The following is a 24,566-nucleotide window of genomic DNA, read 5'->3' as shown; positions in this document are numbered from 1 at the left end:
CCTCTGGGCCCTTTGCTTCTGTCAGGGACTGAGTCCTCTCTCCATCATCCCTGCCCCTGTGTGCTTGGGAAGAGCAGAGTTTACAGATCTGCCCCTTGGAGCAGCCCAGCAGGTAAGAAGCCTAGAGTGGGTTAACAGCAGGACCCCAGCCCCCAGGGCAGCTCCCATCCTCCTCCACCTCCTCCTGTCCAGCATATTTCACCTCTCCAGGAGCTCTGAGGCACATCAGGTGTTGTGGGAGTTGAGGAATGCTCCAGGCTGCTGGGGGTCAGTTATGAGCAGGATGTGATGTTTAGGGGTTGGGATGTGGAGGGTGGTGGGAGAAGGTTGGAGGTGGCTTGGTCTTCCTTGGTCAGTGCTGCTGCCTCCATTGCCTGAGCCAGGGGAGATCAAAGGACAGGGCCTGGGCCAGGAACCACCCTGCCAATGCCACCAGGCTCAAGGAGAGTGGGACAAGACCACTTGTAGGTCCCAGGAACCTGGGGTCTCAGCACAGGTATTAGAGGTCTGCCCACACTGTGTCCGAAACTGAAGGTTTGAGGTCCCTTCTGCATTTTCTCCTCCAGCTGGGTGTTGGGAGTCAGGGACTGTCATGACCCAGGCAGGATCTCAGTGTTTGAGGTCCTGGGCTCAGGTGCTTCCATCTTCTGTATTGCAGAGCTGTGACCCCTTCCTGCCACAGTATGGCCTCACAGAAGAACCCAGACAAAAGCTGGGAGGAGAAGCAGCACCCAGAGATCAAGTTGGAGCAGCCAAAGTTCAGCCTGAAGGGAGAGAAGAAAGAGGACAAGAGGGAGGATGGTGATGCTGAGGAGAATGATGACTATGAGTATGAAGAGGATAACCATGAGGATGAAGGTGATCAGGATGAGGAGGAAAAGGAATTTGCAGAGGAGGATGAAGCCAGAGCAGGTCCCTCTGTGCCACCCAAGCAGCTGAATCAGTGCCCTGAGTGTGGGCAGAGCTTCCCACCTGGCTCAGAGCAGGTGAAGCACCACTGCCCCCAGCCTGGCCCCCGGCCCTTCGTCTGTGGTGACTGTGGCCAGAGCTTCAAACTGAGCTCCAGTCTCACCCAGCATTGCCGCACCCACACTGGAGAGAGGCCATACAGCTGTGTTGAATGCGGCAAGACCTTCACTCACAAGTCTTCCCTCACCAGGCACCGTAGTGTGCACAGCACTGAGACGTCCTTCACCTGCAGGGACTGCGGCAAGAAATTCAAATGTAGCGTCCGTCTCACCGTCCATTGCCACATCCACACCAGAGAGCATCTGTTCCCCTGTGCTGAGTGTGGCAAGAGTTTCACCACGAGCACTCAATTCATCCAGCACCAACTCATCCACAGTGGTGAGAAGCCCTACAGCTGTGCTGACAGTGGCAAGAGCTTCAGCTGCAGGGACCAACTCATTCCTCACCACCGCACCCACACCGGTGAGAAGTCTTTCACGTATGCTGACTGTGGCAAGAGCTTCACCCAGAAGGGCAACCTCAACAGGCACCGCTGCACCCACAACTGTGAGCAGCCTGCGCTGGAGGGGAGGCAGAAATCCACCTACAATCTCTTGGGTAATCGTGACCCCTTTGAGAAGGCCTTTCCAGCACCAAAATCATGTCTTTTTGCTTTGCAGTTCTCAGGGACTGGGGGTACCAGAAACAACCAACACCTCCTGCCCTTCTGAACACCAATTATTGCTAATGAGAACAATTGCCGTGCTGAGTCGGCACAGCTGGAGCTCCCAGTGGAGCTGGGCAGGGCTTTGCCAGGGTCTGTCTGGTTCTTCCCCAATGCTTTGTGTCTCCCTGGGTTAAGAAATCCTCTGTCCATTGAGCAATTGTGTCAATAAAACCCAAAAGTTACCCAAATCCTGTCTGTTTGCTTTTATTCCAGCTATCCCTGCCTCAATGCCCAAATTTTGGGGTCATTTGCTCCCAAGGGATAGGGTGGAGCTGTGTGCCCAGTTCAGAGAGGGGAAAATGAGGTTCTCAGAGGAGTCTTGAGGGGCATCTCAGAGGCATTCTTCAGGGGCTTTCAGGTGATCTTAGGTGTTTGGGATTTGGATGGTCCTAGGACTGACTTTTGGGATCTTTAGAGGGTGTAGGGGGAAGCTCATGGAGATCTTTGGAAGAACTCAGAAAGCTTCTGTTGGCTTTCCACTCCGGGGCTGGAACAGGTTGAAGAGCTGAGAAGAGGTTAAGCTGCCTGTTCCCCCCCCAAAACAGAAGGGAGGGAAAAATAACACACAGAGGAACCAAAAAACCCTCTGGGTTGAGATAAGGACTTGAGACAACATCAAGAGAGCTGAATCCAAAGGAGATCCCATAATGCACACTGACCTGAGGCTGTTTGCAGAAAGCACAGCAGTGAGCAGCAGCAGCCAGGAGTTAAACCCTGCAGCCCTCCCCCTCAGCAAAGAGCCAGCACCTGAGAGCCAGGACCCAACAGCAGCAACCAGAACAGGAAGCCTCTGATGTTGCAATCTGAACTTCAGGCCCTGTAGTACTTTGCTCCAGCCAGCACTGTCCCTGTGAAGGTGGCATGAGGCAGGGTGGTGTGGAGTAATGGCAGCAAATTTTCAACTTAACCTTTGATATTCCCAAGCCCTCATTCTGTGCCATCTGCACCATGCCCAGCAGCGATCAGCAGCACACCTCAGGCACTGTCCATTCTCACTCCACAGGAGGTGGCTTTGCAGTACCCAGAGGGCTGCTCACTGCAGGTGCTCTGCAGCTCCACTCTGTTCCAGCACAGTCTGCATCAGTCCATGCCCAGTCCAAATGCTGCAAATGCTGGGGCTGTGTTTCCACCTCTAGGGCAATCTGAGTCCAGTGACTCTTCCCATGCTTCCAAGTGAAAGCAAACTGTGGCTTGCATCCCAGTACTCAGCTTCCAACACATCCAGGTGTGGGGATCCTGCTGTCACACCAGAAACACAGATGGGTTCCACCCCTCGTGGTTTGATGGTGTCAGAGCACTCTGGGCACCTGTATCTACTAAAGCTTTACCCTCTCATGGGTTCAAGCTTGCCAGGCCATTGGCTTCTGTGTGGTCCAACAAACCAATTTGTCTCTCTCCCTCCATCAGGTTGGAGGCAGAGCCCCTCTACTTCTGCCTGGGGTCACTTGCATCTTGTGAAGATGCTTTGGGAGTCCCTTCAGGAGGACCAGAAGCAGTTTCAGCTTCCCTGCTCTTAGGCCATTTCCCACTGGAAACTGAGGCAGCATCTCTGGGGGGACAATTCCCCTGTAAGTCACAGACTCCTGCAGCCAGGACTCGATTAGGTTTTCCTTTCCACTTCCTTCACGTCCTTCCCATGGTCACACAAGTAAAGCAGAGGGTGTGCTGTGCTGTGTGCCTCCCAGATGCTCTCCCTTGGACAGGGCAGCAGCTGCTCCTCATGGCTGAAACACAGGACTGTACAGGTGGGGAATAAAAGCTTCTTCTGGAGCTGATGGAACTCCTGGGACAGTTCCTTCTCAGCTGAAACACAGGCCTGGACAGAGGAGCAGAGATTTCCTTTGCCTTGCTGGGGCCTGCTGCTTGTTTCATCCACTGTTTGTCCTTGGCCATGTTCCAAATCCAGAGATAAGAACCAAGCCAGCAGTCCAGGCTCTTTCTCTTGTTCCCATGGGGACCCTGATCCCTCCTGGTCCTTTGCAGGGTCAGCTGCTTTCCTTGTAGGCTTCTTTGTCCCTACAGGAGTGTTGTAGATGTGCCCTCGGGAATGAGCAGCAAGGAGATCAATGAATAGATATATTGGCAGTCTATTGATATCCAAACTCTGCAGCAGGGGATTCAGTTTCCATTCACAGGCAGCAGGATTGGGTTGGTGGAACCACCTCTACAGAACGTTTGTGCCTGGGCACTTCAGACGACCCAAATGAGTTCTAGAATTTAGAATGGAAACTGATTGGAACAGCAGTGGGGGAGGGGTTGGTAGGTGCCCGGCAAACCCTCAACCCAGGACAGTTTCAGCACTCCCTGAACCAAAATTCTATGAAGCAAAGGTTTGGCTTCCTCACGAGCTGGGAACGTCAGGAAATCTTTCCCTGGTGCTGTGTTTAGAGCCCTGACAGCGCGGCACGGCTGTGCCCTGATCAGGAAATAGAGACCGGCGCCGACCGCCTGGCTGTGCCGCGGGGTTGCTGCTTCTCCCAGAGCACAAAGGTCCTGGAGCCTCCCAGGGGAAGCTTCAGAGGCTTTTGCCGCTGGCTCCACGCAGCGCAGCCCCCGGCAAAGGTTCCCCGCTCCGGGGGCTGCGGCGCTTCAGGACTGGCGGTGCACAGGGGCCGCCATGGTTCCCTCCCGTGGCCATGGCTCACGCGGCAGTTGCCCCCACGCTCCGCGGCACCGCCCCCAGCCGGGCAGCAGTGGCAGTGTGCGGCGAGGCCTTCTGCAGCGCTGCTTCAAGGCCCGGGCGAGGCGGAGCGGAGCGGCACAGAGACGCACACAGGCATAGGCACTGACACCAGCGTGGGGGGCACTTGTGTACCAAACAGCTCCTGTTTCCCATCTGCCCCAAAGAATGCTGCTCCAGAGAGCATCCCCTGCTGACACAATAATTAACCAAGGAGCTGATCCTTTGCCAAATAAGCACAAGCACACGCCCTAAACAGGGCAAACAAACATGTAGCCTGGGCCTTGTTTGCCACAGGGGTGCAAACATGTCCAGGCAGATTGTTTACCTGGACTCAGTGGTGCCAAGATTCCCCCCCCCACTGACTCCAGAAGGGAGGGGGGACAAAGGGGGTTTGAGTCACACACACAGAAGCATGTTCTGGTAATATTTGGGGCACAATCCTGGTCATAAGCACCATTCACTGCGAGGGGCAGTTGATCCTGGCACAGGCTGCTTCTCTGATGCAGCTGCCATGCCTGTGGCACTGTCTGTAGGTCCAGAGACCTTCCCTTGCCCCTGAGCCCTCTGCACAGAGATGAGAAGGGCTCGAGAGGCATGGGCCAGGCCCAAGCACATTGCAGTGATTTCTGTCTCTCAGGAACTCCCAGGCTGACAACAGACTTTTCCCAAACCTTTTCCCAGCTGGGGAGGATTTTGCACTTGCTCAGGGCTGAAATTCCAAAGCACCAGAGGTGACCATCAGTCTAAGAATTTGCCCCTTCCCTCCCCCCCCCCTGCCACTCCTCAGCATTCAGCATCCAGCATCTGGGCAGATCTCACAGTGGTTTCCTTGAGAGTGTCCTGTAGTGCTCTGGATGAACTCAGAGCAAGATACCCAGCAGTGGGCAGCACAGCTCTGAGCCATTGCCCTAAGCTAACACTCAGCACCATCAGCAGCACAAACAGGACTGCAGCTCATCAGCCCCCTGAAAGCAAATCCATCAACAAAGTGAACACACCGCAGGTAAGAAAACTTCTGTCAAACTCTGTTGACAAGCCTCAAGCCTTAATTCAATCCTCCTCTTATCTCTTTGTTACCACAATCCTTTTGACTACTGGCAAAATCTGACCTCATTTAGACAGCTTCTTTCCTGCCCCATGCTGGGCTCCAGAAAAGGAATGTACTGGCTTCAGCTGAACCAGCAGCTTAACCTCTCTGCCTCCCCCAACACAGAACTGAGGGGACCACACAAAACCTCTTTGTGTTGATACAGAAGCAAAGGAGAGAAGAGTTTCCTGAGCAAATCAGATCACCAGAATACAAAAGTACAGTGACCTCAGCCTCTGTGCAGAAAAGGCACAGTGGAAAGCTGCAGCAAGCAGCAGCAAGCAAGGCAAAAGCCCAAAGCAGGGAACTGCTCCCCTATCCCTCCCTGTCCCACTGCCATCGCACCAGAGCAGCCAGCACCCAGAAAATCCCAGAACCCAGAAGCAGCAACTGGAACAGGGAGCCTCCCATGCTGCAATCTGAACTTCAAGCCCCATCATCCTTTGCTCCAGCCAGCACTTCCATTTCTGAGGCTGGCATGGCTGCAGCATGGTCTGGATAACAGCAGCAGAGTCAACTCAACCCAGGACAATCAGGAGCCCCTCCAAGCAAAATGGAAAGAGCCTCTCAGCTTCTGTGAACAACTTCCACTGCTTTGAAGGCAGCTGGACTTGCCACAAGGATGCATTAGCTGAGAGCCCAGAAGAGCCCAAGGGGGCAGTGGAAGGTGACTTCAGAAGGATCCTTGAAGATGAAGCTCAGACAGACTTCATGATTTGTAGCTGGAGCCTTGGTATTTCCTACTGGGATCTCCTTTGGATTCAGAGCCCTGTGACAGTTCACAAGGTCACAGGTGACAGGATGTTAGGGGTTGGGAGGGACCTCTGGAGATCTCTGAGTCCCCCTGCCAGAACAGGACCATAGAATCCAGTGCAGGTCTCACAGGAACACATCCAGACAGGGCTGAAAAGCCTCCAGAGAAGGAGACTCCACAACCTCTCTGGGCAGCCTGCTCCAGGGCTCTGTCACCCTTACAGTAAAGAATTTCTTCCTCCTGTTGAAGTGGAACTTCCTGTGCTGCAGTTCCCATCCATTGCCCCTTGTCCTATTCCAGGGCACAAGTGAGCAGAGGCTGTCCCTGCCTCTTGCTTCCTGACTCCCAGCCCTCAGCTAATGATAGACATGGATCAGATGCCCTCGCAGCCTTCTCCTTTCCAGACTAAACATCCCCAGGGCTCTCAGCCTCTCCTCATCAGGCATTGCTGCAGTCCCTTCAGCATCCTCACAGCCTCTCCAGCAGATCCCTGTCCCTCTGGAACTGGGGAGCCCGGAGCTGGATGCAATATTCCAGGTGGGGCCTCACCAGGGCAGAGTAGAGGGGGAGGAGAACCTCCCTGGATCTGCTGACCACACTCTTCCAAAAGCACCTCAGGATCCCATTGGCCTTCTGGCCACCAGGGCACATTGCTGTCCCATGCAGAACTTGCTGCCCACCAGAACTCACAGGCCCTCCATGGGGCTGCTCTCTAACTATTTGTTCCCTTGAGTGCTGTAGGGTTCACATTGCTCTGGACATTGCATGGTGCAGATCACCTCTAGTGAATCTGAGGCTCCCCAGAAATTGCCAGTGGGTTCCTCTTAATCTCATGGATCCTGTCCCAGCAGGCACTAGTGCAGGAGAAGGAACACCAAGCTGGAGAGAAGGAGAAAGGGAACTGAAAATCTCATCACCTGAATCTAGAAAGAAAGCCCTTGGTAGCAAATGTCCATTCTGGATGGACACAGAACACAACACAGAGAGCTGATGAGAGCAACTGCTGGGGGTGCACCAACTGCCCTGAGACCCCTAAGGAAGGGCTAGAGGGGGGGAGGGCATTCACTGGAATTCCAATACCTGTTAATACCTCTTGGACATGCTGAGAATCACAGAATTGTCAGGGTTGGAAGGGACCTCAAGGATCATCCAGCTCCAACCCCCCTGCCATGGGCAGGGACACCTCACTCCAGAGCAGGTTGCTCACAGCCACATCCAGCCTGGCCTTAAAGCCTCCAGGGATGAGACTTCCACCACCTCCCTGGGCAACCTGTGCCAGTGTCTCTCCACCCTCATGGGGAAGAATTTCTTCCTAACATCCAATCTGAATCTCCCCACTTCTAGTTTTGCTTCATCTCCCCCAGTCCTATCCCTACCCAACACCCTAAAAAGTCCCTCCCCACCTTTCTTGTAGCCTCCTTCAGATACTGGAAGGCCACAAGAAGGACTCCTCAGAGCCTTCTCTTCTCCAGACTGAACAGCCCCAACTCTCTCAGTCTGTCCTCATAGTAGAGCAGCTCCAGCCCTCTGCTCATCCTTGTGGCCCTTCTCTGGACACCTTCCAGCACCTCCAGAGCCTTCTTGTAACAGATGCTCCAGAATTGGACACAGAGCTCCAGGTGTGGTCTGACCAGGGTGGAGCAGAGTAGGAGAATCACCTCCCTGCCCCTGCTGGCCACATTTCCCTTGATGCAGCCCAGGACACAATTGGCTCTCTGGGCTGCAAGTGCACACTGGTGGCTCCTGTTGAGCTTGTGGATGAACACTTCCCTTAAGGATAATCCAGAACTAGAAGCACAGGATGGGGATGGAAGAGGCTCCTGATCCAAAGAAGAGCTATTCGAAATGTCTCCAGAGATGCAACCTAACTGATTAGCAAACATTGAGTGGCTGAAGTCAAGGCACCTCTATGGGAAAAACACTCAGGGTGTGCATCCATCCAGGCTGTCACCATCTCATAATAAGGAGCAAACACACAGGGTGGGCAGCACCAGGAGGAAAGGGAAAGTCTTGGAGATGTGGCAGAAAAGGCAGGAAAAGATTACCCCTCAGCTGGTCAGGAATCTGTGCCCCTGGGGCAGTGTTCCCAAATATAACTGTGGCTGATCAGTGAGAGACTCCAAGTTGGGTCCAAGGAGATGTGAAATGGCACAAATGAAACAATGCTGCAAAGGAAAGGGCCTCTGCTTGGCACAGCTTGGCCTGAGGGTTTCTGCCTTGCTCAGGAGAAAGTGAAGCAGAAAAGGCTATGGTGAAGATCTCTGCTCTTCCAGTCCTCTGGAATAGGACTGCAGGTGCAGGATCAGCTTCCCAGGGAGGAAGGAAACAGGTTGCAGAAATAGCTGCTGAGGAGGGAATGGCTCCAGGCATGGTCTTTGCCTCAGAAGGAGGAGTGGGCACAGCACTGAAGACAAGCTGTTGTGTTTCCATGGATCAGAGAGTAAGGACATTCACAGACATGGGTGAGAGATGGGAACAGAGCAGGATTGTGCAGGAAGGAGGAGCCAGCACAAGTTCTGCACCATGAGGGTAGTGGAACACTGGAACAGGTTGCCCAGGGAGGGGGTTGGGGTCCTATCTATGGAGATCTTCAAGGTCAGGCTTGACAGGGCTCTGGGCAACCTGATCTAGTAGAGGATGTCCCTGGGAAGGTTGGACAAGATAATCTTTGGAGGTCCCTTCTAGCCCAGCCCATTCTAGGACCAGTGAGATATAGAAACCAAGCAGACAGATTCTGCATGAAGTGCAAAAGGAAGACACAGTATCACAGTATCACAGTAACTAAGGTTGGAAGAGACCCCAAGGATCATCAAGTCCAACCTGTTTCAACAGACCTCACAACTAGACCATGGCACCAAGTGCCACGTCCAATCTCCCCTTGAACACCTCCAGGGACGGCGACTCCACCACCTCCCTGGGCAGCACATTCCAATGATGAATGACTCGCTCAGTGAAGAACTTTTTCCTCACCTCGAGTCTAAACCTCCCCTGGCACAGCTTGAGACTGTGTCCCCTTGTTCTGGTGCTGGTTGCCTGGGAGAAGAGACCAACCCCCTCCTGTCTACAACCACCTTTCAGGTAGTTGTAGAGGGCAATGAGGTCACCTCTGATCCTTCTCTTCTCCAGGCTAAACAATCCCAGCTCCCTCAGCCTCTCCTCATAGGGCTTGTACTCAAGGCCTCTCCCCAGCCTTGTTGCCCTTCTCTGGACACGTTCAAGTGTCTCGATGTCCTTCCTAAAGTGAGGGGCCCAGAACTGGACACAGTACTCAAGGTGTGGCCTAACCAATGCAGAGTACAGGGGCACAATGACCTCCCTGCTCCTGCTGGCCACACCACCTGGGGCTTCTCAGAGCTCTGGGCCTGGCTATGGTTGTGGATTCCTTCCTTGGGCTTCAGTCTCAAGAAGTTGGTTGGAGCAATAACCCTGAGCTTGTTCACCTTTGTTTGCATGGCTGTTAGAGTGCGGGGCATGTGTGAGTGCTGGTCTGCTTCAGGGAGCAGAACAGGAGACAGCAAGGACTTCTCTGGGAAGCGCTGGGGCAAATGCCCTAAGCCTCTGTATTCTCCTAAGCTCCTATTTCAAGGACCAGGACTAAGGCCTGTCCGGAGTTCATAGAGCAATACTGAGCAAGACTTTACTGAGGTTGTTTTCCCTATTCCAAATGCCCTGGGATGGAGCAAACCCTGCGCACAGGGAAGAAGGCCAACTGCAGCTGGGCTGGGGCAGAAGTGTGGCCACCCAGACATGGGAGTTGTCCTCTCCCTGCACTAAGCTGTTGGGGCCACATCTGGCTGCTTGGTGTCTGGATGTGGGGTTCTGCAGTCTGATGGAGAAGGGAGGAACTGGGGAGGCAGCAGAGGAGATCTCCCAGGATGGAGGTTGACATCTCTGTGGAGAGGCTGAGAGACCTGGGCTGCTTCAGCCTGCTGAATGGAGGCTCAGGACACTGCCAGAGCAGTGTGCACATGGCTGAAGGGTGGTTTCAGAGAGGATGGAGCTCTTCTGGGGAGTGGGAAGAGACCAAAACTTCCACAGAGTGCAGCTTGGAAGGTTCAGAGTGAAAATGAGGCCAAAGAAATGTCCCTGAAAGGCCAGAGCTGCTATGCATGAGGCCATCCAGAGGGGTCAGGAAATGGCAGGTAGAACTGAGACAGCTCAGGGAAGGGTTGGAAATGGCAGGGTGTGGTGGTTTGAAAGGAAAGGCTCTGCTTTCCCTCCCCCACTGAGAAAGAAACCACGGCTAAAACCCAGTAGGAGAAATGAGAGTATATTTTACAAGGAAACAGATTATATGAAACACCTCAAATACAGGTATTTTACAATATATACAGGAATATACAGCAAATGAACTCAACCAGAAACCAGACCCCCCACACAGGGGGCTTCCCCCTGTGCCCCCTTCACCCCCCCTACCTCCCTTCTCCCCCAAAAGAGGTAGAAAAGAGATAGGGGCAGTTAACAGGGCAGGAAAGAAAGAGAGGCCTGTTATAGGAGTGAGATAGATAGTTCTTATCTCTTGGCAAGAAGCCCAGAAGCAGTCCAGCTGAAAGGGACAGTGAAGAAAGGAAGACTGAGAGAAAGTCCCAGCTCCCCTGGGTCTAACAATCTCACCTCCCACCTTACTTGGCCAATGAAATTCATTTAGAATACCAAAATATTTCATAAATATTTAGCCAGTGTGCCCCTTCCTTAAAGACACAGCCTCAAACCGTCACACAGGGGAAGAGCTGGCTAGGGAAGCAAGATTGGTATCAGCAGCCTGAAAGGAAAGAGCTGCAGGCATGGGACAGTGTAGGACAGGCTGCAGTAGGGATGGCCAAGGGCTCTGGCAAGGCTGAGAGGCCCAACAGGACCAAGGCCTTTGTGCCCTTGGCTCTGGCACTTGCCTCTGCCACCAAGGCCTGTGAGGAGGAACTTTGCTTTGAGGCTTTGAGGTTCTTCTACTGCAAGGGCAGTGGTCAGGGCTTGGCCTTTCTGCTTCACAGACCAAAGGCAAGATTTTCTGCCCTGTACTTTGACTTTGTCTCCCTGCAATCCTGGCCTCTAACAAGCTGCTCTAACAAGTCCCTGGGGAGCCTTTGTCAGTAACAAGCCTCAGTGAGGCCAATCAGTGCTTCAAGGTACTTTGGAGTTTGCTTCTGACTTGGACTTCTGGAGAGGCTTCTTGGCAGTACCTTGGCAGAGTCTCCTGGCAGTACCTAAGGATGATGTAATCAGCCCCAAATACTCCATGGGGCTCATTAAATACTGCTGAACCTCTAATTCTTGCCAAGGTTTCTGCAGCTAATCGGAGAGGTTATTATTACACAAAGCATCAGATAGAAATGATTTCACAGGGTGAATCAGATCCCTGAGTCACAGGTGAGGGACAGGATCTACCATGCCAGGGGCTGGGGGTCAGGGCTTGGCCCTTTGGATCAAGGAAACCCCTCCAGGTTTCCTTAGCAGTGGAGCCACCTTGAGCTGCTTGTCCTGACCTGTCAGCACTGCCTCAGTTCTCTGCTCTCACCTAGGCCTGGAGATGCTTCAGTGCCTCCAGTGGTGCTTCCCTTGAACCCTCTGTGTCCTCCTGCTCTAACCACGCCCTGGGGACCCTTTCCCAGTATGCTTCACTGGGACCCATTAACAGTAGAAGAAACTTCAGAGTTTGACTCTAACTTTGACTTCTGCAGAGGTTTCATCAGCTTCCTCTCACTCCCTGAGGTTTACCTGGCACCAAAGCCACCAGAGGGCTCCTTTAAATGCCCTGGGCTGATCATTTGCTGCTGAGCTGGGCCAGGCTCCTGGGCTGCATGGAGCTCTGGCCAGGAGCAGCTCCTCTGCACAGCACAGCAGGGCTGAGGGCACTGCCAGGGCATCTCAGGGAGATGAAGAAGGTTGAAAGAGCTTCAAGGTGGCCAGGACTGGGAGGATGCTGAGAGCTCATTGGAGGAGAAGTCACTGCAGTTGCTGACAGGGTGAGTCTGAGATGCTCTCGAGCTTTTCCTGGCAAGGCCAACTCCAGGCCAGAGAGAAATGGGCTGGGGATGAGGGGAAGCTGCCAAGAAGCCCTGGGGCAGGCTGTGCTCAGGCTGCTCTCTCAGTACTTCTCTGAAGATGTCTTGGGGTGCTGCCTGCTGGGCAATGACTCTTTAGAACATCTCATCTCCAGGATCCCTGACTGCTCTGCCCATCCTGCTGGGCTTGGAGCTGCCCCCAGGAAGGCCCAGATCTGCCACAGGGTACTGGGCACTGCTAAGCCTTTCCTTGGGGGTCAGCACTCTGCTCCCAGAGTGCTTTGATTCTCCTCAGGAGAGGCTGTGTCCTGCTCTGTCTCTCACAGCTGCACCTCTGGGCTGGGACAGAGAAGAGTTCACAGAGCTGCCCTTTGAACCAGGCCTCCCCTGCTCTCCTCAGAGCACAGAGAGCTGGGGGGAGGTTCTAAAGGCTAATTTGGGCATAACATCTGCAAGGCAGCACAGGGGAAAGTGCAGGGCAGAGGGAACAGCCTGATGGGCACAGTAGCTCCACGGTAGCATAGCCAAGATGAGTCCTTGGCAGCACATGGCCTGAGCTGCTGCTCCTCACAGCAGCCTCAGCCAGAACAAAGCAGACAGCAAATCCATTTCAGCTGGGGGATTGCTGTGCCCCCTGGAGTGCTTCTTCTCAGAGCAGTCTGTCATCAAGTTTTGCTTTCTTTTCTTTCTTAGACATTTCCAGAGGCAGCAGATGGCCAACAGCAGCTCCAGCACCCACTTCCTCCTCCTGCCATTCCCAGGCACAAGGCAGCTGCAGCTTCTGCACTTCTGGCTCTTCCTGGCCATCTACCTGGCTGCCCTGCTGGGCAATGGCCTCATCATCACCACCATAGCCTGGGACCACCACCTCCACACCCCCATGTACTTCTTCCTCCTCAACCTCGCCCTCCTTGACCTGGGTGCCATCTCCACCACTGTGCCCAAATCCATGGACAATTCCCTGAGGGACACCAGGGCCATCTCCTATGCAGGATGTATTCTCCAGGTCTTCTTTTTCATCTTCCTAATTTCAGCAGAGTATTTTCTCCTCACCATCATGTCCTACGATCGCTATGTTGCCATCTGCAGACCCCTGCACTATGAGACCCTCCTGGGCAGCAGAGTTTGTCTCCACATGGTAGCAGCTGTCTGGGTCTGTGGCTTTCTCTATGCTCTGCTGCACACAGCCAATACATTTTCCCTGCCCCTCTGCCAGGGAAATGCTGTGAACCAATTCTTCTGTGAAATCCCCCAGATCCTCAAGCTCTCCTGCTCCACATCCTACCTCAGGGAGCTTTGGCTTCTTGTGGTCAGTGCCTGTTTATTATTTGTCTCTTTTGTATTCATTGTGGTGTCCTATGTACAGATCTTCAGGGCAGTGCTGAGGATCCCCTCTCAGCAGGGACGCCACAAAGCCTTTGCCACCTGCCTCCCTCACCTGGCTGTGGTCTCTCTGTTTCTCACCACTGACATCTTTGCCCACCTGAAGCCCTCCTCCATTTCCTCCCCATCCCTGGACCTGGTGGTGTCAGTTCTGTACTCAGTGGTGCCTCCAGCAGTGAACCCTCTCATCTACAGCCTTAGGAACCAGGAGCTCAAGGCTGCCCTGTGCCAACTGATCCCTGGATGCTTTCAGAAGCAATAACTCTGTCTTCTGCTGCAGAGCAGTTCTGATGTCACTCAGTGCAGGCCCAGCCTGGCTGCTGGGGTTCTGGCTGCTGCTGGGGCTGTTCCCCTTGTGAGAATGTTGTTCCCACACAAATGTCTTTCTTCAGAGCATTTCTGGTTCAGTGTTGTCCTGTCTGGTGTGACCCAGAGGCTGCAGACATGCGGAGCTGTACTCCCTGTGTGTTCAACACAATAAAGGACCTTGCCGGGAGTTGTTTCTCTGAGTTCCTTCCATGCTGGATACCCTGACCCCCTTCTAGTTTAGACTCAGTCCAAACATGTTTCCTTTAACCTCTCCCAGTACAGATGTGGCTTCATCCTAATACAAACTGGATCATACTGTCCTGTAGCACTTCAGCCTGGGTCTCATCCCAGCACAGAATGTATCCCCTGTCTCCCTTCCCAGTACTGAATGCATCCATTCCAGTACAAACCGCACACCGTCATGCCCTCCCAGTGCAGTCTGGTCCCTGGCTCAGTCCAACAGGGTCCCTTTCATCCCTCTAGGTACACATTAGGCCTTGTCTCAATAATAACTGGATCCTCTTCTGCCCTCCCAGTACATCCTGGACCCTTTTCAGTACAAAGTGGATTCCCTGGGCACATTCCAGTACAGTCTGGTCCCCACATAGTACAATTTGGAACCATTTAACACATCCCTGTACAGACCTGGGCACATCTCAGTACAAACTGCATCTCCTCAACCCCTCCCAGCTCAGTCGTGGTCTTACCCCAGGACAAACTGCATCACTTTGCCATCTCCCATCTCCCATCTCCCATACAATTTCCTGTGCCAGGACAAAGTTCATCCCTTGGACCCCTTCCCAGCCCCAGCTGCACCCAGCACAGCACAAAGTGGATATCCTGATCCCAGTGCAGCTGTGGCCTGATCCTGGTCCAAATGGGATCCCATTGCCATCTCCCAGCACAGTCTGAGTCTCATCCCAGTACAAAGTGCATCTCCTGAAACCCTGATTCCATCCCAGCACAGACCAGGGCCCATCCCTGTGTGATGAATATGCTAGTGATTTGTGTTAAAAGTATAAAATTCAGAGTGCACCAATATTAAGCCTCAGAAGTTTGCAAGTTTTGAGGATGAAGGGAAAGCTGCATATTTTACAGACTTGAACAGAGACTGTGTGTTTGGCTAATTGGAGACACCAAGGCTAAGGAGAAGTTGTATTAAGATAAACACCAGGACTGGGACTTTGTTTTCGTTAGATAAGAAGCCTGGACAACTGAGCCTCGGGAAGACCCTTACCACGCAGAGAGCTCATGAGCAGGGATTTGCCCACCTATTCTGAGAACTCGTTATCATATACCTGCCTTCTAATTAGCATAAGTTCATTTATGTAGATGATGTAGCTATATAAGAGAAAGCAAGCTATTGTAAAAGTGCTGTGGGGGTGAAGTTTGGTACCCTTGCAAGCCCAGCTCGCTGCTTTGCTTGCTTTTATTGACTACATACATAGAATACATAGAATACATACATAGAATACACCAGGTTGGAAGAGACCTTCAAGATCATCGCGTCCAACCCATCAACCAATCCAACACCACCCAAACAACTAACCCACGGCACCAAGCACCCCATCAAGTCTTCTCCTGAAAACCTCCAGTGATGGCGACTCCACCACCTCCCCAGGCAGCCCATTCCAATGGCTTTTATTGCCTTTTTATGCTCTTCTATTGCCAATAAAATTGTTACCAGAAACCTTTACCTGGAGTCATCTATAACACCTGCAAACTTATCCCCTGATGCCATCCCAGTTCAGACTGGGGCCCCCTCCATCTACAAATGGAACCTCTCTGAGCTCTCCCAGTACAGTTTTGGGCCTTGGTCCAAAACAAGCTGAATCCTCTGGTCCCCTCCCAGAGCAGACATGGCCTCATTCTAGCACAAACTGCATCATCTTGCTCCATCCCTCTATACTCTGGGTCCCATCCCAGTACAATGTAGATTCCCTGATGCCTTCCCTGTATCTACTGCATCCTTCCACATGTTAACTGTGTATTCTGACTCCAACCCAGTACAGACTGGGCCCTGTCCAGGTACAAACTGGTCTCCCAATCCCATCCCAGTATAGTCCAAGGCCTGTCCCAGAAACCGTGGCAATGGTAGCAATAAGCAGTGTGAGCAATCTGGCAGTACAAGCTTAGAGCCTGACATGGTGGTAGGCCATGCCCAGCATAAGCTCAGAAGTAGCTAGCAGTGTAGCAAAACAGTGCTGTGCCTGCAGCATGTAAGTAAAGCAGGGCACTGGTAGCTATAAACACAGTTATCTTGGAATAAGAGTATGCATATATTGATCAACAACCTCATGTGATATTAGCTTAACCAATGGTGTATAACAGTAGGACATGTGGACAGTTGTGGAGAGCCAATGAACTTGTGCCAACTATGCTCTGTGAGCTGTAGAGGTTCCTTAATTAATCTGAACAATACTTAGATCATATTGGTCGTCCACATTGATTCCATACTCAACAACTGGTACCCAAACTCATGGATGGGAACCTCGGACTACGATGCTGCTCAACCCAGCATAAGAGGTACGCTCCAAGAGGGGACGGAAAGCCGGTTGGATCAGCACTGCCCCGGTGGTGGAGAAATAAGCAGTGTGTGCTCAGAGAAGGAAGAGAATCTCACCAGGATCTGGTGAGCGGACAGGGAGGAAATGGGGGTACAACTCAGTAAAGAAGAAGAGGCTGTGCTAAAAGTCCTCCAAAGTATCCTCTCCATGAGAGGTATTACTTACGATTCTGGGATTTTAAAAGGGCTCTTAGCCTGGGCCCGGGATCAAGGTCTTATCCCCACAGTAAAAGAAGCTTTTACTTCCGAAGCCTGGGACAAAATTGGAGCCCGGCTGTGGGATGAGGTGTCTAAAGGCTCAAAAGGAGCTTTTCCCTATAGCACCCTGTGGCACATTGTCACATACACTGCAATCTATAATAGCAGAGCAGTCTACTCTCAATTCAGCTGCTGCGGCGTTGGTTCTAACCGAGATCAAAAAGGGAGATTTGGAAGGCTCCACACCCTCCACCTCCCCCCCACCCCTCTCCGTACACATTGTCTGCTGCTCCGTCAGCATCCTCGTCACAATTTCAGTTACCCACTATTCCTCCTTCTACACGAATTGGAGGTCCCCAACCTGGTGGCCCCGGTGGCCATCCCCATGGCAGTGGCCCTGGTGGCAGTGTCCCTGGGGGCAGCCCTGGCAGCAGCCATGGCAGCGGCCCCAGAGGTGCCGGCAGCCATCCCCATAGCGGCAGCCCCGACGGTGGCCATGGCAGCAGCCCCAGCAGCCCCAGCTGGCCCCAGCAGCTCTGGCTCCGCTTCCCTCCCTGCCTCTTAAATCCCAGACATTATCAGCAGATGCTATCACTGCAACAGGGAATACAATCAAATTCTGAAGGGACAATAGTGTAAGGGATCGGGAGGTGGGAGGACGGGGAACTGATCCGGTGCTGCATCAGTGGAGAGGTATCATGAAAGACATCCGGATGATTCAGATTACTGGGCCATCAATTAATAAGGCAGACCCCACCCAATGATATCAATGGGTAACCTTGCCTCAAGGCATGCAGAATTCTCCCACCCTGTGCCAAATGTATGTGGCTTGGGCTTTGTCCCCATTTAGACAGACTCATCGTGACTTCTGCATCTATCATTATATGGATGATATTCTAATTGCAGGAAAAAAGTTAGATCCTAAGACAATACTCTCTGAGCTTCAACCCATGTTAGAAAGCAGAGGGTTGAAAATAACACCACATCAGACCTTACAACTTCTTGATAAATGGCAAATCGTTTGCAATGCCGCGGAAGCCATGCCTCGGCAGTCAGCAGACCCTTTTAAATGGTGCCACTGCTGACCAACTCGTTGGAGCAGGACCTTTGCTAGATCAGATCAGCAAATGCAACTTGCTGATGAGGCTTTACAATTAAGTCAGGATTTAGCGATCAAAGCGTGGTCGAGAATCCAGGATGATAAATCTGATCCTGCGCTTCTCACTACTCATCAGGGTCTAACAGCCATTTGGTCCCTTTGTCGATACCTTACATACGGCATTCAATATTAGTCCAGATTTGACTCATGATATGATGGTAAAAATGCTGGATGTTCTGGCATTTGACAATGCTAACAACAAAACTGAACAGGTTCTCAGCATTTTACCAACAGGTGCCACTACCTCACGACTGCTGGATGCAGCAGAACAAATGAAGCACCGACAAACAGCAACATATCTAGCCACAGCCATAGAAGCAGTCGTGAAACCACCAGTACGACCACCGCACAAGGGAAACAACCTGGGTGGAAATCATCATACTTCTGGAAACCTAGATACCTTAAATCAAACTGCCTGACTGCTGGACAGACTCGAAAGTGCTGTGCTTACTGTCACAGACCTAATCATTTTACTCCAGGTTGTCATAGGCAGGGAAGCTGCTCCTGCAGTGTGAGTACATCCCACGCGACGACACCAAACCAGGGTGCTTGGACCGCCCCACCCATCGCAGCCACCTCTGGCAGCATAGAGTGGACCTGGCAACAGCAGTGGATGTCATTCTTGAGTCCACAAAATGCTGTTGTTGAGTCCAATCAGCACGGTCCTCTGGGTCACAGACCCTGTGCTCTGTTAACTGGCAGATCGTCTACTTCTAGACAGGGCATCCTTATAATTCCTGGTTCAATAGATTCTGATTATGACTGGGCTATGAAAATTATGCTCTAAACCATTACCCCTCCTGTTAGCACTCCTGTTGGGACAGAAATTGCTCAGCTAATACCATTTGAGTCCTAAGTGCCTAAGGCTTCTAACAGGATTTGAGGACAAGGCTTTGGATCCACCGATATGCCTAATATCTCATTGGCCCTAGAAATCCAAAAGGGAAAACTAGAACAGATTGTAACTATCAGACACTCTTGTGGACAAACTATACAACTTTCAATGATTGTGGATACTGGAGACGATGTCACTATTATACCTCACCACAAATGGAATGGTCAGTGGCCATTGCTGATGGCAAATTCTGGAGTCATGGGTTTAAAAGGTATTGAAACAACCTGGGTCAGCAAAGAGCCAGTGCAATTAGTTTTAAAGATGGCAAATCAATTACTGTGAGACCGTCCCTGTTAACCCTTCCAGTTCCTCTATTGGGCTGAGATGCCTTAAGTTAGCTAGGAGCAAAACTCGTTTCTGTTCCTTTTCTGCAGCAGCTACTAGTCAGCAACCCACCCTCAAATTAAACCCTCAAATTCCAGTATGGGTAGAACACTGGTCACTCAAGACAAGATAGGCTGCAAGTTGTTAAGACCCTAGTGCAGAAAAATTTGGAATTAGGGCACACCTTGCTAACCACCACCCCCCACCACTTGCCCCCCCGCCTGCCCCTCCCTTTTCTGGTAAGACTCCAGTCTACCAAAGCTCTGTTCTGATTTAAACCTACAGTGTTAATTTCATCACTTCTGATTGTAATGTCCTTAAGAGAGTTATTATTTAGAGTTTTGCTAAGTTTTCCTAGTAAGCATAATGAATGGTAAGCATTTGGTATTTACAGGTACTTAGTACCTAGTAATTGCAGTAAGGTGTAAGTACTTAGTAATGAGTTCACCTTGTAAGATTTTCTTTTGGTTCGAACCCTCTTAGTTGTGTGCCTCGGCATTGCAAAGGAGCTCCAGGTAATATAGTTAAGGTTTGTAGCAAATAGGAATTCATTTTAAAAAGTATTCCTTAGCTAATATAACATCTTTCTATTTCTTTCTTAGACATTGACTAGACAAAAATAGAAAATACAAAAAAACCCAAAAAAGTAAAAAAACCCACACAAACAAAAATTAAAAAAAATCATAACAAAACAAAAAATTACAACTTAGATACAAAAAATACAATAAAAAACAAAATTTAAAAATTTAGATACAAAAAATAAAGTACAAAATAACAAAATAATAGCTAATAATAATAAGTTAAACAAAGAAAATAAAAAATTAAAATATAAACAACTCAACAAAATAATAATAAAAACCAACAACAATTTAAAAACAAACCCCAAAACATAAGGATTACTACCAAAAATAACTAGTAACAAAACCCATAAGGATTATTAGCAAAAAATAAAGGATTATTAAGATTGGGACTGCTAGATTAAAACAAAAAAATATTAACAAAAATATTAACATGAAAACTAGAGGAAACAAAAAAGGTTAAAAAATAAAAAGTAAAAAAATAAAAATAAAATAAAAACAATTTAAAATAATGAAAAACTAAAAAATTTTTAAATTTAAAAATTAGGTTAATTTTTTAAAAATAAAAATCATGAAAAATCATAAAAATAACAATAAATTAAATTTTTAAAATAATTAAAATAAATTTTAAAATTTTAATTAAAAATAACATTAAAAAATAAAAAATAGAAATGGTATAAAATTTAATTTTTAAAAATGTAAAAATAAGGAAAAAATAATATTAAAATTAGATTAAAAAATTTTAAATAATCAAAATTAAATTTTTAAAAAGTTAACATAAAAATAAATTTAAAATTTGTATTAAAAATAAAAATTAAATTAAAAAATAAAGAAATACTAAAAAATTAAAATAATTTAAATAAATAATTAAAATTTAAAAAAATTAAAATTAGTTTTAAAATATATCAAGAAAAAATAACCAAAAAAAAGGAGTATATTTTATAGCTAAGGGTTTTAGTGATACCAGCAAGAGATAACTAACTGCTTGTCAACTGCAATCCTCGCAATAAACAACAGCAGAAGAATCAAGAATCTGAAGGAACAGCATTCCCCATGCAGTTGAACATTGATCACAGTAACTGTTATGATAATCTGAGACCAAAAGCATCAATCAGAAGAATGTACCAAAAAAACCCATCTGAACTGGGACTGAATATTATGATTGTCTGATTGTTGTCTGATTGTTGAAAATGTTCATACGGGTTTCTGTGTCACCTCAGCAGCTTGCCATAATTTTAATCAGTTAAAGGGAAAGTCAAAATTAATTTTAACCCAACATGCACTCTCATCTTAGGTTAAAACCAACAACAACAAAACAAAGGGGGTGGTGGAATTTAGGTATGTGTGGAGTGAGAAACGTTCAGTTCTCCCCCCCACCCCAAACCCACAGCTAACTCAGTCAGAGAAGCAAAATGGAAGGGCTTTATTTACAAGCAGAATGAACTGCAATGACCATATACAGAGCATACAGTATTTACAGTATGTACAAAAATATACAGGAAAGAATGTAACACAGAAACACTGCCCCCCGCCCGATAGAGGAGGGTCCCCCCCAAAACCCTGTCCCCCTTCCTCCCTTTTTTCCCAAAAAGGGTTAGAGAGAAAAGTAATTATTAAGGGAAATTCTGTTAGTTCCAAGCGTATGCTAAGGGAAGAAAAGAATTAGTTTCTTATCTCATTAATCCAAGGTCAGCACCAAGCACAGAAGAAAGAAAAACAGCTGTCCAGACCGAGACTGAAACAGACTCAGACTGACTGCACAGAGCAAAACCTTAAAGTTACATTCAACTGATCTACCAATGAAATTCGGTTAGAATTATCTTTGTTTTCCTTTTTACACCCAAACATTCAGCCAGAGTGTTCAGTAACTGTCTCTTCTGAAAGGCATAGCCTAAAACTGTCACAGGGAGGCAGGTGGCAAAGGCTTTGTGACGTCCCTGCTGAGAGGGGATCCTCAGCACAGCCCTGAAGCTCTGCACATAGGACACCACCATGAACACAAAACAGACAAAACTGAGCAGACACCAACTTGCTTAAGTCCCAGGGCAAAGCTCCTGGGAGCAAGCACCTTGTAGCTGTTGTCTCTGTCTGCCAGGCCATCTGCCACTGCAGAAGGGCTTGGCTCCACCACCTCTCCATGCAGGTGCTGTCTGCCTTTAGACTGCCCTGTGCCTGCCCTTCATCAGGCCAGAGAGGCCCAGCTGCCTCCAGCTTGCCACATAGCCCCTGTGCTGTGAAGCCCTAAGCCCTTCATGAAAGAATTTCTCTGCACTTCTCCAGGTTCTCCACCCTCTTTCAGAAGCTGGAACCTCACATCTGATGTGGCTTCCATCATGAGTCCCATACCCCCATCCCAGGGACACTGCCTAGCTGGTCACAGCCTGTCCAGATGCATGAGATTGTTCTGCCCCAGAGCAGACCTTGCCTGCCTTGGCCTTGTCAAACTTGAAGGTCTCTTCCAACCTGGTTTATTCTATTCTATTCCATTCTCTTCAGGAGGCCTTTGATGGCCAAATCCACTCACGTGTGGAGGTCCCTGTGGATTGGCATCCCAGCATGACAGCATTTAGGGTTAGAGGGCCAGTGCCTCAAACAAGTTAACAGTGTGAGGGGTTGCAGGACACTACAGGCATGGAATGAAAACTGTTCCATGGAGTTGCCACCCAAGGGGTAAATACCACAGGAACCTCAGCAATACCATCAGAAGGTACAACCCCAGAAGTGCAAGGCCAGGAGGGTCAGAGGTTCTTTGTGGACTGTATTACAACAGCAACAGAGAAGATCTTGAGTGAAGCAAAGGATGTGGTTAGTGCTGGCTGGGATACCCTGTGAGAAAGCTCTGCACTTGATGTGAATGAGTTCTGTGATCAGGGAGAGTCCCAAGAGCCTTACCTAATTGGAAGCTATGAAGTGCAAGGGAGGACAGCAGCAGTCAGGCTGGAAGGGACTTCAGGAGGTATCTCAACCAACCTCCAGCTCTAACTATGATCACAGATTCCTCAGGGTTTGAGCCAAACAGGTAGTGGTCACTTCCTGGGGCAGAGCTCCTGCACACTCTCTGGAAAACAGCTTCCAAGGTTTGATTAAACTCATGTTGGAAAACTTTGTCTCTCTGTGTAGCCTGAACCTCATCAGTTTCAGACCATTGTCTATTGTCCAACCGTCCTGAACAATGGACAAGAGCCTAACACATTCTTCCCAGGATCAGAGCCCAGCAACCTCTATCGGGAGTCTACCTCTTTACCTCTGTGCACAGGAACTGCCCTGCAGCTTCAGAGAAAGCTGTCAGGAAGGAGCTCAGAAAAACAAACCTTGAAGAGTCCTTGATTGTGTTGAAAACACAGGGAAGAGTGCTCCTCATGTCTGCAGTTTCTGGGTCACAGCAGGCAGAGCAGTGCTGAATCAGAAATGGTCTGGAGAAAAACATTGGACTCTGAGTAGGCGCAGTCTGCAATGGGAGAGGGTTGGGGAAGAAAGGCATAGGAAGACCTCCTGTTCTGATGGCAGTGCTGCTCTGGAGCACAGCTCTCCCCACAAGCAGCCCTGGACTCTCCCTGCATCCAGTCCCAGCACTGCCACACAGCAGCACAGTGCCCAAGCTGCCAGAGCATTCAGGCCTTGCCCCAGCACAGAGGCTCAGCAGGAGAGGGTGGAAGGGAAGAAGGAGCAGCAGAGGACAGCCCAAGCTCTGGGGCTCCCTGGCACTGCTGCTGTGCTGGGACTCTGCCCCTCCACCTCTGCACACAGGCACTGCCCTGCAGCTCCACAGAAGCCTTGCAGGAAGGAACTCAGAGAGACAACTCCCTGCAGGGTCCTTTATTGTGTTGAACACCCAGGGAGCACAGCTCCTCATGTCTGCAGCCTCTGGGTCACAGCAGACAGGACAACACTGAACCTGAAATGCTCTGAAGAAAGACATTTGTGTGGGAACAACAATCTCACAAGAGGAACAGCTCTAGCAGCAGCCAGAACTCGAGCAGCCAGGCTGGGCCTGCACCGAGTGACATCAAAACTGCTCTGCAGGAGAAGACAGAGTTTATTGCTTCTGAAAGCATCCAGGGATCAGTTGGCTCAGGGTAGCCTTGAGCTCCTGGTTCCTGAGGCTGTAGATAAGAGGGTTCACTGCTGGAGGTACCACTGAGTACAGAACTGAAACAACCAAGCTCTGGGATGGGAAGGACAAGGAGGGGGGCTTCAGGTAGGCAATGGAGCCAGTGGTGTGAAACAGGGAGACCACAGCCAGGTGAGGGAGGCAGGTGGCAAAGGCTTTGTGGCGTCCCTGCCGAGAGGGGATCCTCAGCACTGCCCTGAAGATCTGCACATAGGACACCACAATCAACACAAAGCAGAGAACGAATAAACAGGCAGTGAACACAATAAGCCAGAGTTCCCTGAGGTAGGATGTGGAGCAGGAGAGCTTGAGGATATGGGGGATTTCACAAAAGAACTGGTCCAGAGCATTGCCCTGGCAGAGGGGCAGGGAAAATGTATTGGCTGTGTGCAGCAGAGCATGAAAGAACCCACAGGCCCAGACAGCTGCTGCCAGGTGGAGACAAACTCTGCTGCCCAGGAGGGTCTCATAGTGCAGGGGTCTGCAGATGGCAACGTAGCGATCATAGGACATGATGGTGAGGAGAAAATACTCTGCCGACATGAAAAAGGCAAAGATAAAGACCTGAGCAACACATCCTGCATAGGAGATGTCCCTGGTGTCCCTCAGGGAATTGGCCATGGATTTTGGCACAGTGGTGGAGATGGATCCCAGGTCAAGGAGGGCGAGGTTGAGGAGGAAGAAGTACATGGGGGTGTGGAGGTGGTGGTCCCAGGCTATGGTGGTGATGATGAGGCCATTGCCCAGCAGGGCAGCCAGGTAGATGGCCAGGAAGAGCCAAAAGTGCAGGAGCTGCAGCTGCCTTGTGCCTGGGAATGGCAGGAGGAGGAAGTGGGTGATGGAGC

The 24,566-nt window shown here is 50.2% G+C and overlaps 1 protein-coding gene across 1 annotated transcript; it reads left to right on the top strand.

Moving 5' to 3' along the window:
* Nucleotides 1-1,159: 1,159 nt before the first annotated feature.
* LOC128899686 (zinc finger protein 22-like) lies at nt 1,160-1,566 on the top strand (the record flags this gene model as incomplete). The annotated part of the gene is made up of 1 exon (XM_054179360.1): nt 1,160-1,566. A coding segment is annotated over one exon (407 nt), but the record flags the coding sequence as incomplete, so codon positions are not given.
* Nucleotides 1,567-24,566: the final 23,000 nt, after the last annotated feature.

The sequence above is a fragment of the Dryobates pubescens genome, unplaced genomic scaffold, assembly GCF_014839835.1.
Source record: "Dryobates pubescens isolate bDryPub1 unplaced genomic scaffold, bDryPub1.pri scaffold_140_arrow_ctg1, whole genome shotgun sequence".
NCBI lineage: Eukaryota > Metazoa > Chordata > Aves > Piciformes > Picidae > Dryobates > Dryobates pubescens.
The sequence above is the reverse complement of the archived record's forward strand: the minus strand, read 5'-3'. Positions and strand labels throughout refer to the sequence as shown.